An 18633-nucleotide genomic window follows, 5' to 3' on the forward strand; every position below is an offset into this window, starting at 1 on the left:
GACGACGGCGATCGTCTAGTAATCAGCAGCACCGAGACAGAAGCTCCCGAAAACCGCAATGCTCTGAGTGCCAATAAGACCACCAGACGTCGAGTTTATCGATGTCTTCAGAGGATTGAACGCGAGGAATTGAGACGACTAGTAGGCGAGCTATCTAAAGAACTTGTTCAACAAGAGCGGGCCAAGGCTGATGAAAGGGCCAGGCTTGAAGCATCGCGATCACCAGCGTATTTGCTCTGGAAATCGCTCGCCGCTCAACGCCAAGACGAACGATTACTAGCGGAAGCCCAGCAGCAGGAACTTACCGCTGCCGTTGGTGCTCAAGCCGTGTATATCAACGCTCTCGAAGGAATACTACAGAAACTGCAAAACCAAGACACAACTACACACATTTCCAAGAAACGACGGCTCGATTGATCGAACTGCGCCGGGATAAAGGATCGATCTGGCGTTGAAGAATGCACATTCGGAGAAGCTCGCGCTCTGCATGGCGCCGAAGTGCAATAGGTAGAAGACAATACATCATCAAACGAGACCCTTGTAATAACGACCAAGCTGTACGTTGACCCGTACTCGCTTATTAGGAAACCGCAGTCGAATTGGCCATGTTGACAAAGTGTAATATGTAGAGGAAGAGGGTTTAGATGTAATATGTATTAAACGTTTAATTTAAATATGACCATTTTATGCATGTACTTGTGTAGAATGACTCATTTTGTTCAGTAACTCAGTTTGAATTAGTTACCTGAACCCGAGTGTGTTCTATTGGAATGAGACCTCTGCGTATACATTAGAATAGTGTACATTGTGGACATGACTGAAGATATCAATTACACATTTGACACTGGTTTTATGCTTGTCGATGGTTCGTTCTCGACGGTGCTGGCGTCGGTGTCGTTTCGATCGTTGCTAAGTGATCGATGAATTATCCGTGACAATCACTGCATGTAATAGACTGCCATTTCTGGTAAGGAGATCGTGTGGTTCATCCAGGCTATCCAGTGTGAGATTGACGTCAGCAAGGTCGTCGGTTAGTGTGGATGATAACGCGTTTGGTTTGACCATTCGCCTAAATTCAAAATGAGGACTCAGCACTGCTGAGTCTGCGGGAAAAACAGGAAGTGAGCACATCTGAATAGTGTGAACCTATGGAGATTCTCGAGGTAAGAGCAAAAATTGATTTTTAGAGGAGGCAGCACAAGATGAAACCAGCGCACGAGGCCGCAGGAGGAGTCGGTCAGATCTTCTCGCAAACGCATAACCTTCCACGCCACTCCCTGGCTACGGAGAAGCCTGAATGCAACCTTACATTTGTGCCAAGAGCGGCATGCCTCCATGAATCGACAGCAACGACGACTGAAATCCCATTTGTGCAGCGTCTGAGTCAGGTCCCGCTTGAGCAGGGTAAAACTATCATTTTCGAGTAGCTCGTGTACTGAATCAGCAGGCTCGTATCGGATACAGTGGCCTTCATCGTCTTCTTGATCATCCTGTTCCTGTCCAACCTGACTTTGGATTTGTGGTTCTTCTTCCTACAGCTGTCTCTCCAAATTCACTCGCCCGTCGGTATGGTGTCGATTATTGTGTTCGTGATCTACGCGGGTTTCATTGTTACGAAGGCGTAGATACCGAACTATTTCATCTAAGGGAAAATACAACAACTCGAGTGAACAGGATATGTTATTTTCGTAGAAAATATTCCGGAGCGATCTCATCCCTCAGTCATCTATGACGCCATCGCGTTGACGCCAACAAATATGAGCGCCGTGAGCGCAGCGCCGAACGTAATCTGGAGGAACTTCTTGAATTTACTCGCCTTGGCGGGATTCTTCACCATTTCCTTCGCAGCCGCTTCCGTGAGCCTGGCAGCCTGAGCCTCGGTAACGCCCTTAATCTGGCCAGTCTCCTTCAGCTTCGTAAACGCCGTCTTCCACTTGCTGTTCGTGGTATCCAGCTTCAGGTGAGCTCCCGACTCGACAGCCTTGGAGAGCTTCTGCCAGTTCTTCGTAGCGCCAGTGAGAGCAGTAGTCTTGCCTTCGGCTGCCTTAACAGCATTGAGCACATCGTCTGCCTTGGTTCCAGCGCCAGCGACCTTCCAACGCTAGCGACCTTCCCAGCGCCGAACATTCCCTTCACCTTTGCCACAAGGCTGGTAATCCCTCGCTCTTCATTCACCGCGTCGAGATCATTCTGGGTTCCCTTCAGGTGGCGGCGCCCAGTTGTGGCCTTTTCAGCGGTCACGACAATGTTGCAGCTTACCGCAATGGTGGCCACGACTAGCAGCAGGAAAACGCTAAGGCGCATGATGTCAGCTTTCGACGGTGGAAACGCTGAACTGCAATTGATGGTTCGGCGCTGATCTGAAAATGAAAAGTTGTACCTGAGTCCAGAGTAAGCTACATTAGCGACCATATGAACTTCTCGAACAGCACTGCTCCATCATAGGCTTTGACATCGGCGATTCATCTGCACAAATGTATACTACACGTCTGGGAACGACGAACGTTCGGTTTGTTCAAAGCGCGATGATAAATCATAAGGAGAGGTTCGCTGATCAGGTGTTTGGTTGAATCAAATCGATTCAAATATCGTGGGCTGACGAGTACACTGTATGGGTTTCTTACAATTTTGCAACTGCAAGTCGTGGCCGAAACCAGACCAGACCTCTTAGTAGACAATAATAAAGCACAAAGCTAAAATACAATGGCGGATATGCATTGTTTTCCGTTTTGGGCAATGAGGACACAAAACTAATCGCTTGAACGTTAACCCAGCGACGCACAATTTTTCTATTTTAATATTAGGGATTGCCAATGTCCACAGCAGCAGCTCAGTTTTTTCGATTCAGCGAGTCGTTTGTTTTCGGGGCTGTGATTGGCCAGAAAAAATACGATAACGGAACGAAAAGTTGTTCGGTTGAGCGGCAGCAGCAGCTCACATTTTTTTCTAGCAGACCAAAGATCCATCAGGGCTGCGATGACCACGTGCAAGGCCGTCGCGTGGAGAAGACCCCGCTTTAGACTCGGCCCTTGTCTCCTGCGATGTCAGCAGTTGCGAGCAGAGCATTCTTAAGGTCTGCCTATCAATTCTACTCGTGTCATTCGACGCCGAGGGCTCGTTTAAGCGATTCTAAAGTCGCAGCGCAAGACCTCTGCCCAAGCAGTCCGAAAGAGAGTCCCCTGACACCCAATGATAGCGTCAGCTACCTCAGTGTGTATGAGGAGGGTCGATCTAAATACCTCGACGCGAGTACGTACTCGCGCATACTCTGCCGCATAGTGAATGTCTGTATCATCTTCGCTCGAGTCATTCTCGTCGAAGACGCAGTGTAAGATGGCGGCGTGCTCCGTGTGTCTAAAGCTGCGCGCAGATCGTGGGTGAAATCTTGATCTGCTGGGGTGGTCAAAGCTCTGCTCGCGATTGACCAATAAAAATCTTGATAAAATAAATTAGTTGCTGCAACGGGCATTGACAACCCCTATTAAAATCGTCTTTGTGTAGCATGGTTTCTACTCGAAAGCAAAGCTCATGAAAAGTGTGTGCGCATCCATGCATGCCTGATGACATGTACTGTATACATATATGATATGTACGGTACGTAACTACGCGAATACTCTTCGGAGAGGAATCCAGGTGTACAGTTTTTTTCCAATAAATTGCTCTCGATGTACCGTACAGTACAACATACAGCTTGTACACCGTGAATTTAGGTGTACTACTAGGTCATCTAGGGAGTTGGTCGGCACCTCGGCAAATATCGCATCTTTGGTGATAAAGTATAGATCCTCCCGAGACCATGCCAAATCGCACGAGGGACCTATTAACCTACAAAAAACTAGGTAATTCGGGATAATCTATGGGTTTTCGTGTGCAAATCAATCGCTCAAGAGAGGCAATGTAACTATTTGAATATCACGCTTTTCACGAACTCCTGCACTTGAGCACTCCCATGCCAACTGTAACGCGCTTACGCTCGCTACCCTTCGATCTTATCCAAGTGCATCGACTCGAGCATGCACTGGTTCGATCGGGAGCGAGATCAACACGTAGAGGCGAGGTTCTGAGCGAAGTATGAGGGGGCATACTGCTTGCTCGGTGTGGTAATGCACAGACATGGTATTGAATTGGTGCGAATATGAACCCGCTAGCATGCGAGGACACATCTCGGCATTTGTCCAGTCACCAGCGTACCGGTCGAGATCATTAACTGGGGTTCGTACACACTTACACTGGTATTTTGGCTTTGTCTTGTATGTGGACATGGAAAAGTCTACGTAAATCGGCAGAACACACAGCTACACGCTGAAAAAACCGTTTTTTGCTGGGAGATCGATTTAATCACGATATGCTTGCTGCCTCGAGAAAGATGTGTCTCCTCAGAGAAGCACCACTTATTCGCGCAGTTAGGGGTATTTCACCATCTATCGGGTATCCCGCTGGGTTTATATCCGGTCCCAGTAAAAGACCCAGTCTTTGACCAGAATATGCCGAACATGGAAAGCGTTCTACTGTACCAGCAGTAGCTGAACGGAGCCTCGAGGTACCACGAGGTACAAAAATACATGTACCCAGTATAGCATGAAATGTAGATTACGAACCTCATGAACTTTCACGGTTTACGGTACACGTGTACGTACATGTACATGTACATCACGGATGCAAAGCCGGAATTTGTCGTTGAATTGCATTGTTGTAGATCCAGTACCACCATCATTTCCGGGTCAACAAGTTCGTCTTCCGAAGCGCTGTCGCCAATGAGCTCGTCGACGAGGACACTATCACCACTAAAGAGCGTTTGTTCATCTGACTCTGCATCGCTATCCAGGTCCTGCTTGAGCGAGCCCGAGCCCGATGAGGGAGAGAAGTGTGAGTAGCGCGTGAAAGGCGGGAAGTAACCGGAACTTAACAATTAAAAAATCAGATGAACCGTTGAATTTCATTCTGTAGATCGGATGCACGGCGGTACTCGCAATTGGACTTTGGTACATGTATCACGCCGTGCATATATAATAAAAACGCCCCTCACTCACTCACTAATACGTGCCGAATTGGCGTATACAGCCTGACTTGGTGTTAAAGGCCGTGGTTTTTGTGAACCGGCTTGTGGCGTTGGCGCAGTATTTTGGTAAAAAAAAAAAAAGAGGCGATGTTCAAGTATATAGGGCAAAAAGTGACATGACATCAATGCTTTTGTGCACACGAAATTTCCCGAAGGCAAAACATAACTCTGTGATTGGCTAAGCGCCGTCAGGGAGTTCATGGGCAACAGAAGGAATACGGTTGTACGCTTGGCTGTCGCATCATCAATGTTGACCAATTCGCGACCATCTAATTTCAAAAGCTGGAAAGCGTTGTGCAGCTTCCAAACTATATCAGCTTACGGAAGCGGAAGAAAGAGTCAGAAAGACTTTACGAGCAAAATGGCTGCACGCGCTTTGCCGCGAATGAAAGGATATCGAAAACGATAGGAAGCACCAAGACCAATAGTTTTAATAACCATAAAGCAACTCAGTCTGGATCTATATAACGCAATCCGTGTTTGCAGGTGCACTTCGCTGCCCAATGTTTGTCCTCAATGAGGGCCTCTTAGTCATCAACCGCATCGGTCTTCACTTCTTCTACCCGAACGACGACTCTTCTGTCGCCTCCCCCTCTCCCCCTGCAGAGACCATCGAGCTCGTGGTGCAAGGCCTGTGGCCCTCCGCCATCTCCATCGGCAACGCCATGGACCTCTTCACCACCTACGACATCAACGTGTTGCAGCTGCTGCTGGCCATGGACTCGGTCATGGACGACCCCACCGTCAAGAGCACGCAGACGGGAGGCAGCCCGTCGCTCGCGGGCAAACCGTATCTCGAGGTGCTGGGCGTGGTCGTGCGGAGGCGCGCAAGCGCAACATCCTCATCATGTTCGACAGCCACCGCATCGAGGCGTCCGAGCCCGACTTCCTGGACATCGCGGTGTCTGACGACATCACACCGGCGCTGCAGAAGCTGGCCACGAGGTATTGCGAGGACCCCGGGGCGTGGAACGTGTTCGCTATCGACATCAAGAACGAGCCCAAGGGCACGGCCACGTGGGGCAAGGGAGATGAAGACACGGACTGGAACTTGCAGGCCGCCACGATCGGCAACGCCGTGATCAAGATGTGCCCCAGGCTGTTGGTTTTCGTGGAAGGCGTGCAGACAAACATTAAGGGGGTGAGCTTGGAGTGGGGACAGGCCGGAGGATCGCTGCACGGAGCCAAGAACTACCCCGTGAAGCTCAGCAACATGGTGAGACTGGTGTACGGCCCGCACTTGATGTCGCCTGGGGTGGATTACAAGGCACCATGGTGGAGCAACTCGAACTTCCCGGACAACATGCCGAGTACTTTGGCTTCGTACCGAAGGAAACTGGTCAGGCGGTGGTGGTTGGGTCTTGGGGTGCTACAAGAACAAATAGCGGGCCAATGCGGTTTCGACGTATCTGGAAAATAAGTCGATCGGGTCGTTCTACTGGGCCTCCAACCTGCAGCCCGCTGATACCGGCGGCTTTGTGAAGGGCGACTGGGTTACAGCCATTGACGAGCGCGTTGCGCTGTTGGAATCGCTGCCTACCACCAGCGTAGAAGACATCGTTGCTATTTATGCGAAGTGCACCAAGACTTGCGCCGGAAACGGCGGCTGTGAAGGCGGCAAGTGCGTTTGCTACACTGGATGGAGCGGCCCCCAATGCGAAATCTGCTCGGAGGGTGACACCGGCGCCTGCAACGACATGAGAACGTGCCTGGGTAACAGTACCTGCGCGTGCGACGACGACGCGGACGGAAAGTACTGTGCTGGCACGGACTGTGATGAGGTCGACTGTGGCGATGGGTCCAACGCTGGCTGCTTCAATGACGAGTGGACGTGCCGCTACTACTGCATCGGCAACTCCTGCACGGCCTGCGCTGCCAACGAGTCCGCCCTCGCTGACGCTTCGAACGGAGCAACTATTCTCTGCGATGCGTGTGACGCACAGGCCATTCATGACTATTCGTCAGCTGTCACATCTTCTACTGTCACATTTGGATCGACCTCATTTGCTGTCATCACTATGCTCTTCACATGCTTCTTTTAATCTACTACAAAAGTACATCGTACCTAGTTGCTTAGCTATCGAGCTGGCATGCCGCTGTTATCGTCTCAGCGCTCGTCGGGCAAACAATGGCTCTCGTTGCAGGCAGCAGGAATGAAGAGGAGAAGGAGAAGCAGGAGTGTACTCTGACAGACCTACAATTCGATAACGCGCTGGCCGATCTTCTGTGTGAGGGGTGGTTCAGGAAGCATTTAAGGTGTTCTCGCCGTTCGTTTCTTGATATCTGTTGTTTCCTTCGGGCCCAAGGCATCGTGTTTGCTCATGTTGCGGTCGAGCAACACTTATACGAGAAGAAGGTCGCTGCTGCACTCGATTTCCTAGCGTCTGTAAGCGGCTTTGTGGAGACTGCGGATGCGATAGGAATTACCAACACCTACGTCATTGCTAGCGTCGACGAGGTCGTTCGAGTACTCTACGAAGCCGCAGACGATGTACTATGCTTCCCACGTGATCTCCTCGGAGCTGCAATCTGCCCTGTTCCGAATTGACGGGATCGCCTCGGAGTTGCAAGCCCTGAGTCGGGCTCCGGCTGCTCCTCCTGGGAGGATTGCGTGCTGGGGACACGAGTATCTTCCTGCGGCGCAGTAGGGTCCATTGGAGACCGCAGTAATTCGACCATCGACCCTGCTTGCGCGTCCGAGGGTGCCACAGGAGGTGCCAGCCCCTGTCGTCGTGAGCTTCTCCTCATCATAAGGGGGAAGTGGGGGATGTGGGCTATCTTCGTAATTGTGACGCCAAATTATATCTTGTTTCGTAATTAAAACTAACCTACCATCTGGCTGGAGATGGAGGTGGAGATATACTGGAGATCTCCAGTAGGGAGATGACGCGACCAGGCCCTAAATGTGTTCTTTGTTGTGGTATCCTCGTGATAAATATCCCCGCTGAGAAACTTTGGCATCTTCAACTTTTTAGTTCATGGAGGGTATAGATAAGCCAATAGTAATGTGATATTACAGTGTAAAATAGCAGGTGCATTTTAGACTCTGTATCATCAGAAAACAGAGGAATTTCCGTAATACAGTAGAAAACTACTGTTTTGTTTCCCAGTGAGTGCGGACAAATGCAGTACTGACCCGGTAGTTACTAAGTTCGTTCATCAAAGCAAATGTATTTAGCCGTCACCCTAGTGCTTCGCCTACTTGGGAGCGTATGCGGTCGGTGCCGCCCGCACCTTCCTCTCGTTGACTGGTACACCCAGATAAAGTCAACGACTTCTCGATCGAAACTCACTCATTCTTGCCATGGGATGTTTTGCGAAGGCTCCCATGTGAGCTCGCGGTAGCCCACCCACTGAATCAGATAGTAGATGTTAGATTCAGGTCCCGAAGACTGCTGAGACAGTTGAGTAGTGAGACGACCGTGACAGCACGGCGTCACCAATGCATATGAAGCCATCGAGGCTCATCAAGAGTGATGGTAGAAAGGCAGTCACCGCCACTCGGTGTGTGGTGCCTCAGTCCAAGATTTCCCTTTAACGTAACAAGTTGTCTGTGTGTGAGTTCGTATCCTCTTCCCAACAGTAGACGCTTGTGTTAACCCACCGCTTTGCACAGATTCTTTCAACACACACGTTGATGAAGAATGGGCATTCCAGCTCGGTGGCAGGGGTCTCGACGTCAAAAACTTGCATTCCATTCAGCTTTTTGGATGCGTATTTTGCATTACCTGAATTGTTGGATTTGACGCTGGTCTGCTAGAAAAAAATCTGAAAACCGCATTGTAGTTCAAACTCCTTGCATACGGACCTAGCTGATTTTTGTGCCGGAAATTCTGTGTCTGCAATGTTGCGGCGCTGATTGTACGCAACACCAAACTTGGAGCTGGTAGGATCCGAGGTTTCAATTGCAACGTCCCTTCGTAAAAGCCCCACGCTACAACAGCGTCGATATCGAATGCATCCAGGACGAAGCGATCATTGCCAAACGTCGACTGTGTTTTTGTACTAGAGTCTGCCATCTTGGCCATGAAGCAAAGCGGTCTCGAGTTTTCGTAAAGAAGTGTTCCCTTTTCTATCGGTCTATGCGTATTTTGTATCTGCGTTTAAATATAAAGAAAGCGCTCGTACACGGATTTCTATTTTGATTCGTAGTTAAGTACACATCAAGACATGGATCGCACTTTGTGAACTTCTACAGATTTGGGGCAGTCATATTGCGCGTTCCATTCGAAATTTCCGTGGTCGATTGGTTGGTAAAACCTCGTTGGGGTCATGTACGGTACAGATCTGCTTTGTGAACAGATGTAGGTTTTGAAATGATCGGGTGTGAGATCTGAAAATGCACGGTCCTAAGGCGACCACGTGGAAAGGTGGTCCCTGCGGGACCGCTATGAAGTAGCGCTCATTCGGTAACATGCAGGCACCTACTCAGTCTATCGCGGGCAACGCCGAACCTCCCGGCGACGTGGGGACGCTGTCCAGCGCCATATCAAACCGCCCGAGGGGCTAAGTGCGGCAAGAGAAGACCACGTGCTACTTTCGCGGCTTCAAGTACACCCGCGCGTGTGCGTCGTCTAGGAAGATATCCTACCGCTGTTCTCATTGGCGCCAAGGTTGCCGTGGCACGATGGCGTTTTTCATCGGTATCATGGGCTACACGGCAGGACGCCCTGTCTCCAGGTTGATGCTGCTGGTAGTAGCCTTGTGGATGTCACCGGTCTATGAAGGATAGAGCGGACATGCTAGCAATTGATCAGGTTGCGCTACCTGCGCGACGTATTTGGGAAGGCCTCCGCAACGAGTTTTACGGTGCGAATAATGAGCATGTGGTGCGTGGGTTGTCTGAGACCCAAGTGCTTCGGCGTGTTTATCAAGCAAGAAGCACGCACTTCAGTGGAGATGAACATGGAGCGATTGAAATTCCACCACTTTCATCGGTGCTAAACAAAGCTGCCTCGTTCTTTCAGTTTCACTATGTCGCGATGAACCGCGAGAATCTCATCAAACCTACACGACTGGTCGGCTGGGCGCACCCTTCCCTTATCAACCTCCTACGCTACAATGGAACTACGATTTTTGTTGACTGTACATTTCGCTGTGTACCGTCAGGTACACACGTGCGTTGTTTTCATGGTACACGACAGAGCTTCAGGACTTTTTGTACCTGTTTACTACGTCTTGAGTACTTCTCGTAGTGGCGATTCGATTTGGGACATGGTTCATTTTGTAGTGCAAGGTACAGATCAGCAACTAGAGCCTGCCGAAGTCGTGTGCGACTTTGACAGCGCCTTAACTCCTTGGTTCCCAAGATTTTGGGCCCCGAACCGCAAAGTGGAAGTCGTAAATTACGACTTTCATGTGTACCTTCACCTCTGTATGGTCGTAGATTGTCTACTTTGGAGTAGGTGTATAGACTTTGACGAGTTTTTCTCGGCAAAGTCGTAAGTCGTACGACTTTGCGACCCTCCTGCAAACAGCAAAGTCGTGACTGACGGCATTCAACTCTCAGCTCATCATCCAAGAGTTTCACACGGAAGCCACTCATTTCAGATTTTGCGCGACAAAAGGTACATCGCCTCAACATTTCAGAGAAGACAAGGCACATTAGCTAATCACATCTCCTTTCCTATACAGTACGCTTGAGGAACCGTTACTCAAAGTCATCGTCGTCGTTCATATCCGAATTTGCGCTGGTCACGGAGGCGTCGCCGTCGCGAGACCTGGCATCCATCTGCAGCTCACGCCGTGTTTTCTTGCGCAATCCAGTCTCTTGCCCTGGCCGACGAAGAACGACGCGCTTACCCAAGGTAGGCGGGATGGCGAGGCCGCACTCGAAATCCTCGTGCCAGATTTGAAAGCACGTCTTCATGGCCCCCTTTTACTCACGTCTCGCTTTTGGGCACAGGTAGCACTTGGCATCATCGAGCGAGCAGCTCTCACAGTAGTAGGTCGTTTGAAACGACCTTTTGCGTTCTCCGCGAAGAAGTGCGCAGACTTTACATGACCTCTGACGCCGCTTTTGAACGCCAGATACAGTGACCCAGTCGTCGAACTGCGCAAGCGAATGGCCTCCCGGCCCTGTGCGCTTACGCACCCGCTTACCACTTCTGGTAGGTGGTGTGACGGTGATGCCCTGGAAGTCTTGGGCCTTGAGCTGAAGTAGTTGATTCTGCAGGACGCTGTACCATTCACCGCGTTTCATCGCCGTTGTGCCATTCAGCTTGCACGCCTCCTTGTGTGACAGGTAAGCGGTGACCATTGCAAGGTCCAGGAACCCAAGGAACAGGCTCTTATAATTTTTTGGCAAGCGCACAGAAGTTTGGAGTGAAAAGCGCTGGAGACGGAGCTGGTCGTGGACATCCACACCGCCCATCCACCGCTGGTGGTCATTTACTGCGCTTGGACACGGGACTGTGATCGGCCCGACTCGCTTGACGTTGCGCTTGATGGTGGACTCAGCCATCGCCGAACCCGTGCACAGGTAGTGCACGGGCTTTCGATCCCACCAGTGAAACACCACCATGGATGGGACAGCCACCGAGCGCGAGAACGTGAACGAACCGCGTGGAATGGAGCTTGGTCTAGTGCGTCGAGTCTCCCGAACATTGCGGCTGAAGCCGAGGCGATTTGTCATGATGGTCCCCACGATGTACACGGACATTGTCAGCAGCTCAACGGCGAGGGGGATGGAGGAGTAAAAGCGGTCAACGACGACTGCGTGGTAGGCGAGCCGGTTGTTGGCCAGGACCACCTTGAGGTTTCGGATCACCGCAGCTGCACCAATCTTGTGGTCAACTGCGTCCGCTTGTGTATCTCCGACATCACGCTTACCAACGTATACCTTAAACCGGAATAGTTACGACCAACACATACCCTGTCACGAATCAAAGCCATAACTTACGACGTACAAAAGCTCCTCGCACCGATGACAGTACGCTGTTTTGGAGTCACATATCATGAACATTTTAGTCTCGTAGCGATGCGGCTTGTCCAGCATAAACATTCTCGTCGTGTTTCGCTTAGACGTCGCAGGGAGGACGCCTTCATAAAAAAAACACTGGGGAGCGTCCACCCCGCAAGGAAACGCTATTGTATCTTGTCGACTACAGGTCGCAACTTCCACAACTTGTCGCGCGAGCGCGCAGCCTCGTTGTTGACAAAGTGTAGGTCACGTAGAATGTCCTGGTAACGATTTCGTGCCATGAATCGACCGAATGTGCCAGCAGGAATGGCGCCATCTTCGGTCATTGACCAATGGTTCGCGAATTGACGCTGCTGAGGGCAAAGCATGTGGGCTACAATCAGCCCGACCACGTGAAGCAGTTCGTGAGTCTCATACGCTGGTTTTATTCGCAGCCGTTGCTTTATCTGCTTCAGTGTCTCTCTCTTGCTTTCTGAACACTCGCGCTGCTTAGACCGTATTCGCACTGCTCTAGCGGCGACTTGCTGGCTGCAGTAGCGGTTGGTTTCGTCACATATCGAGGCCCAGAGTGCCTTTGGCACAAAATAAAAGAACGTTTGAATCGGCGAATGGCAGAGACTCCGCAGCTTGGGTACAGGTCCCGCTCCTTCCTCAGCGAGACCAGGATAGGCCTCTCTCGAAGTCTCAAACGCTGACGATACGGGTGGCCCCTCCATTGTTCTCAGTGCCGCTCGCCGATCGCGTAGCGTAGCACGGCTAAGCTCGTCGTCGTCTCCTTGCCCGATTGATGCAATGAATGCCTCATCCATCAATACAGCATCAGCTTCCGACAAACAGTCATCAGCGTCGTTCTGGCCTGGGCGTACGACGTCATCGTCATCGACGTCCGCAGCATCTCCCTCCTCGCTGTCTTCGGAGCTCAAGTTCTCGTAGTCGTTCGTTCTCGTCTTCGTTGTCGTCTAGATAGTTCATGTCTCGCTTCCCCCGGCGCGGTATTTCCCGCTGACTGATGCTTGGTCTTACCGGTGTGTTCTCAGTATCCGAGCTCTCAACAGCTGATGCCTCTGAAATATGTAGTAGCTGGGTAGCACCACCAATGATATCGCGTTGCGACTCGCCATTATGTAGGGCGGATAGAGTAATATCAAATGCTCTAACCACTGCACCTTGCGATAGCTCCAGCGGTCGTTGCTGGCTATTCGTGACACTGGCGTCTGCGTCGCTAGCAGTTGGGGAGCCGAAGAGCGCGTCGACAGCTCGCTGTGAAGGTGCACGCTTCTGCGACACGGTGACCACGTCCTTGATCTCCACATCTGCCTCACCGACAGCGATATCGTTCACCCCGCCGCCCGCACTGTGATCGCGTCGACCGCGCGGTCGGCGTCTGTCGCGCCGCTCGCGCTCTCGTTGCTGACGTCCAAGAGGCCTGACTCGATAACGTAGGTAACCACAGCCTCTTCGCCCAGGAAGATGTCGACACCCACGACGCCATCGCTTGGCGCGCCTGGTTTCACATACGTCCAGTCAGTAGAGATGCCTGATGGGCGTTTCGATGTCCAGCCGGCCGCGCGCAGTTGACGCCATAAATGCTTGAAGTTGATCTCCCTCGCTTCCGTCGCGGCTGCGGCTTCGGGCTCACGCCGACCGCTCAACCGGGTGCGGCCCATCGGGCAAATTCTGGAATGGCAGACGCGCGGCGTGCGGCGCGCAGTTGCACCCCGCCCCCATCCCTGGCCTGTTTCTAGCATTTCCCAAAATGACCTCTGCCTGCTTATATTTTTTTGGCTGAGAATACACTTGATTAAAGTATCGGGTCATCGTTTTCGAGCCAAATCCTATTGTTGTGATTTTCTAAGTCGTAACTTACGACTTAAAAAAACCCAAAGTCGTAACTTACGACGGTGGGAATCAAGGGGTTAATTGAAGCCATTGAGACGCAATTTCCCAATGCAATTGTGCTGGGGTGTCTATTCCACCTTAATCAGGTGCTCAGACGCGCTATGAAGAGGTTTCTGATTCCTAAGGAGGAGTGCTGCATCGCTATGACACGTGGTGTCGTCGACATGCTGACTGTCGTTGAGCATAGTATGATAGAGCAAGCCGCCAGCGTTGCGGTGAGGCTGGGACATCCTATTCGAAAGCTAAGTGGCGAGGGTTCTGTGGGTATTTTCAGCGAACGTGGCTGGAGTATTACGACGTGAGTGTCTGGAATGTTGCCGCCCTATACAACAAGCTCATTGCGCGGACGAGTAATCCTCTTGAGAGGTTTAATAGGGAGCTCAATAGTCGATTTCCAAAGCCTCGCCCTAGTATGGCGAGCTTTGTGGGTGTCATTAAGACGCTATCTGCACAGTATGTACAGCGTCTTGCTGACGTTCCTCGAGGGCGCGCCCGCCGCCTACCACGCGAACGAATCGAGCTACCTGTGCCGGTTGAGATACCAAATGACATTGCTGATGAATACACGTTTGTTTACCTGGATGTGCTGCCTGATCACTGCCTGATCACTGCTAGAGTAAGTTTGTCTGATCCAATAACAGATCTGTACCATAGATGACCCCAACTGGAGGTTACGGATTGGTTGAATCGACGGAGCCCAATCGACTGGAAATCGACCAACCCTCGCAAAGGAATAAAATATGAAATGTGAGGAGTGGATAAATTTGATCCGAAGAAGCATTCCGCATTCAGAAGTCCGCACGCAGAGGAAAATGCTGCCACTACCAGGTCGCTCAATTCGTCCGCGCAGCAATGAGAGAGCATCACCACACACTGTGCGTGCACGCGCATAGCAGCTAGTGCCCACCGAAGACTCAGACCCGCCTCTCGTTCTGCAATCCTCCCCAGAAGCCTCGCCGTCAGTCGAGCAAGCTTCTCCGTTGCGAGCAGAAGCCGGGGACTCATCGTTAGGCCTCTCAACTCCTTCGACAGTTGCACCACGATTTCTATCGGCCGAGCATGCTCTGCGATTTCCCGTCGTAGCAGCTAACTACCAGAATCTGGACGTCGCTGCTGAAGCCCCCTCCGCGCCACACATCACCCCGGAAGAATTGCAACTGCAGGCTACAGGCGGAGATGCTAGCCGATCGTTGTCAAATGCTGCGAGTGCCCAACGTTCAGAGGACGCACTCGCACCGCCGGGATCAATGCAGGATCTCTACTGTGCACGCTGCTCCGCCGAGAACGTCTTTTCCGAGGGAGTTCTAGAGCGTTGAAAGACTCGATGCTGCTCGTAGATCTTGATCGAGTTGCCCACGGTACGCTCAGACTTGTTGAAGATGTGCCCCAGGTGGCGCCTTGAGTAGCCGAGCTTGTAGTACGCGAATATGCAGCGGTAGACGTTGTTTGGGTGCGCATGCTGTCGCGTTACGGCTTCCTCCATCGTTCACTTCAACTTCTAGACTTCAACGGCAGGTGTGCACTTTGATTCGTCAATAGCCAGTATTTATCTATTGATTTCTGCCAGTCATACGCATTCGTCGATTGGATGATGGGGGTTGGGGGATGCCAAACCGCCCAGGATTCGCAAATTTTGCCGGAATCGACAATAATCACCTGGGAAACAAAACAGTACTGTATTATGGAAATTCCTAATGGCGAGAGCAATGCGCAATGGTATCGGCGCTTACCTCCTCCCACGCCTCATCACTCCAGTCCATCGCTTGGAGTTGCTCAACGTGATAAACGCTCTTACCCGGAGATGCTCGCTCGGGCCGGTCGTCGTCTGCCCTCCACACATGCAGCGTTTTGCTGAGGGGAAGCGACCAGGCAGGATTCAAACTTCGAGGGCAGGGCGATGAATCTCCCTAACCACATATGTAACGGGATTACACGTACAAGTGGCTGCAAGCCACTTGTGAATTTAACAGATAGGATATCTGTTAAAAGTTTTAGATACTTCCTCACCTTGGTGTAAGATACACCAATGGATACATTGAAGTGGGCCACCACAATGAGTGGTCCACACCTACCCAAAGATCCTATTGGTAGAAAGCAGCATCTTTCTACCAATCAGAGACATGCATATTAGCGGGGCTCTGACAGCCAGCCGCTGTCAACCCCTTTCATAGATGATAAACAGTTTTTAGCAGATTTAGGAGGAAGATCAATTTACAAACAATACAGTTCTCATTTTACCTTAAACTAGCTACTTGGAGTCTTATCTAAGTTAAATTATATTTGTGTATTCAAATATACTTAACCTAAGTAATTACTAAGTACTTACGCTTCCTCATACACGTAGCGCGACGTGTAAGCTAAAGTAGTGAGTCAAGTCAGACCCACTACAACATATCTGTGGTGTTAACTGATCGTGTACAAAAGTTTATCAGCGGTATGTGTAAGGGTCCAAGGAGCTGGTTTGATCGCAGAAACTTTCTACAGCACTCTGTCTGTGACTGGCATCGCGTTACTACATGCATTGCTGCGATACTTTGACGATGTGTCTGATGTTTCGCTTTGATTTTGCGATTACTTTCGGCGTCGTGCGATGTTGGGCTAGCAACGTAGAAACACTAGTGGCTATTCGTCCTTTTGCTGTAGTCAAAGGTAAAGGAACGGACGAGCCGCCTCGAGGCTTGCGTTGAAGTTCGCGTCGATGAAAGGGACCTTGGCCTTATCCCCGAAATCTGTTCCGCTCAAAGCGTTGCGTGCCTCGCCGGTCATTTGTTCCCACATAATGAGTTCCTGAAGTTCGCCTTTACTCCCCACTGTAGTCGTAGTCACCGAGCTCCCATCGTAGTAGTCTTCCAATCCGTATGCGAGCATGACACTGCTGCCGTTGATGTAGTCGGTGAAGGGTGGATCGCACGACCAGCGACCGCACGCTGGTGGAGCGTTCTTCAGAATACGATATCCCCCATTCGGGTATGCAGTCGACACGGCGAGAATCTTCGGTGTCTCGAGGGCAGGGTTGTCAAGCCACACAACGGCGCTTGCCCACTGGAGTCGTTGACCCTTCGTGGAACCGAAGGACCCGTAGAAGGAGATGTCCTTGGGGAAGTACCAGGCATACATGATGGCCCAGAGATCCTTGAGCCAAACAGATCGACCGTACACTTGCGAGCCTAGAGGTGATCCCTTGCCGTCTCCATCGCGTTTTCCGTTTTTTTCAGACCCCCACTCGTCTCCCCTGCGGCATTGACAGCAGGGTATGGATGGCACCCGTCGACGATTTGGAGACTCGGTTTGAACTTGACGGCGGCCTTCTCGGATATGCTGGTGGGTTCAGGCTGTGCAAACGGCTGCACTTCATCGTGACCGATAGGGTCAGCTACGACAACACTGAGCGTAGCGACGGTAATGGTGATGAAAAGCAGCGAATGCAGGTTCATGGTGTGCAGTTCACAGGGGGATTGAAACTGAAATGGTCTCCGATGTCTGTGCCGGTCACGGGAAGATAAAAGTCGGTTGTACTGTACACCCGCGACACTTCGCCAGTTGGTAAGGTACGGGAAGGATCATCCTCAGGATGGGACCTTGGTAAGCTCCATTTCGGCCAAGCTCCGTAGCGAAGACAGTCTTGCTCAAGGGCGGCCCCAACTATTTTAATGTTATACACTACATGGTACATGTATAATACCTGGGTAGTAGTAGGATTGGAATACGTGTACATGGTATACTCGATTGGCATCCGTTTCAAAAATTATGTTGCTTGTGCCATTCTATACAAATGTGACTATCGATACCATCATAGTACAGATAATGACTTACAAAGCCGACAAAGTCGTGCAATGGACAACAAGGGAAGGAAGAGTGGTCGATTACCGATTAGTGGTCTTCTCAAATTGCTAAGTAGTAGTGCCTCTTCGTAGTAGTATCTTCTTGTCGTTTATTCGATCAGTGTCTGGAATACGGTGCCTGTCCGTTGGGTGAGATGTAGCTCAACATGACGTACTCGGAATATATCGTGGTTTCTTCGATGGAACTCCCCGAAGAAACTGGATGTTGCCAAATTTTTGAGAATGCTTGTGAAGTTCTTTTGATTCGGCTTGTCGGTCTGTCTAAGAAGCCGACGGTAGTGAGCTCCGAATGTTGTATAAATCGCGGCAAGGGTGGTATTGAGTGGTTCAGGGTCGATTTCCTCGAAGCAGAGCCGGCTTCGTTCTGTCCAGCGGTGGTGGAGGGTAATGCACCTGATCATATTCCATAGTGATATAATCTCAGCTTGTTGGTTATTCCAGCGTGGTGCTACTTGCAGCTTGTGGGGCAACACAATATTTGTCCAGGAAAGGGGGCCTTCAAAGAAGCGGCACCAGTCTTTCCACAGTTCTTTCCACAGTGCATCAGACGTGGACCAGTCCTTGAAGAGATGGTTTACTGTCTCTATGTTGTTGCATGTAGGATAAGGGCAGCACTGGATATTTAGATCTAGATGTTTGAGGAACCAGAAGCGCGACCTTACTGGCAAAATACGTTGCACGACGCGCATTTGTAGATCATCGTAAATTGGCAGGAGTTCCAATCTGTGTTGGCGTCCAAATCTCACAAAGGCGGAAACATCTTCTAACGTTGTGGCAGTTAGATCTTGGCAGATAGGATGTTGGGTGGGATTTAGCAGTTGTGGTTGTAGTAGTTGTTTCACCTTGTCCCGGGGTATGTGAGGAAATGCGAATATTTTTGCGGCTGTTTTGACTCCTACGTTGGGAAGGAA

At 50.8% G+C, this 18633-nt stretch overlaps 4 protein-coding genes across 4 annotated transcripts; 1 reads left to right on the forward strand and 3 right to left on the reverse strand.

Annotated features, from left to right (window-relative positions):
- Positions 1-1726: 1726 nt before the first annotated feature.
- Positions 1727-2304, reverse strand: IUM83_01175 (RxLR effector protein; the record flags this gene model as incomplete). Its single annotated transcript, XM_067925010.1, has 2 exons — positions 1727-2044; positions 2137-2304. The coding sequence occupies 2 exons, from the start codon at positions 2302-2304 to the stop codon at positions 1727-1729; spliced, it is 486 nt and encodes a 161-aa protein (XP_067797274.1).
- Positions 2305-5562: 3258 nt separating this feature from the next.
- On the forward strand, positions 5563-7101 carry IUM83_01176 (Glycoside hydrolase; the record flags this gene model as incomplete). The annotated part of the gene is made up of 3 exons (XM_067925011.1): positions 5563-5849; positions 5918-6398; positions 6481-7101. 3 exons carry the CDS (start codon positions 5563-5565, stop codon positions 7099-7101), a joined length of 1389 nt encoding a protein of 462 aa, XP_067797216.1.
- A 3608-nt stretch (positions 7102-10709) lies between these two features.
- Positions 10710-12062, reverse strand: IUM83_01177 (uncharacterized protein; the record flags this gene model as incomplete). Its single annotated transcript, XM_067925012.1, has 4 exons — positions 10710-10834; positions 11162-11348; positions 11454-11900; positions 11961-12062. The coding sequence occupies 4 exons, from the start codon at positions 12060-12062 to the stop codon at positions 10710-10712; spliced, it is 861 nt and encodes a 286-aa protein (XP_067797275.1).
- Positions 12063-16523: 4461 nt separating this feature from the next.
- Positions 16524-16997, reverse strand: IUM83_01178 (necrosis inducing-like protein NPP1 type; the record flags this gene model as incomplete). The annotated part of the gene is made up of 1 exon (XM_067925013.1): positions 16524-16997. The coding sequence occupies one exon, from the start codon at positions 16995-16997 to the stop codon at positions 16524-16526; it is 474 nt and encodes a 157-aa protein (XP_067797225.1).
- Between the last annotated feature and the right edge of the window lie 1636 nt (positions 16998-18633).

Source organism: Phytophthora cinnamomi (assembly GCF_018691715.1).
Source record: "Phytophthora cinnamomi strain GKB4 chromosome Unknown Contig14, whole genome shotgun sequence".
Classification (NCBI taxonomy): Eukaryota; Oomycota; class Peronosporomycetes; order Peronosporales; family Peronosporaceae; genus Phytophthora; species Phytophthora cinnamomi.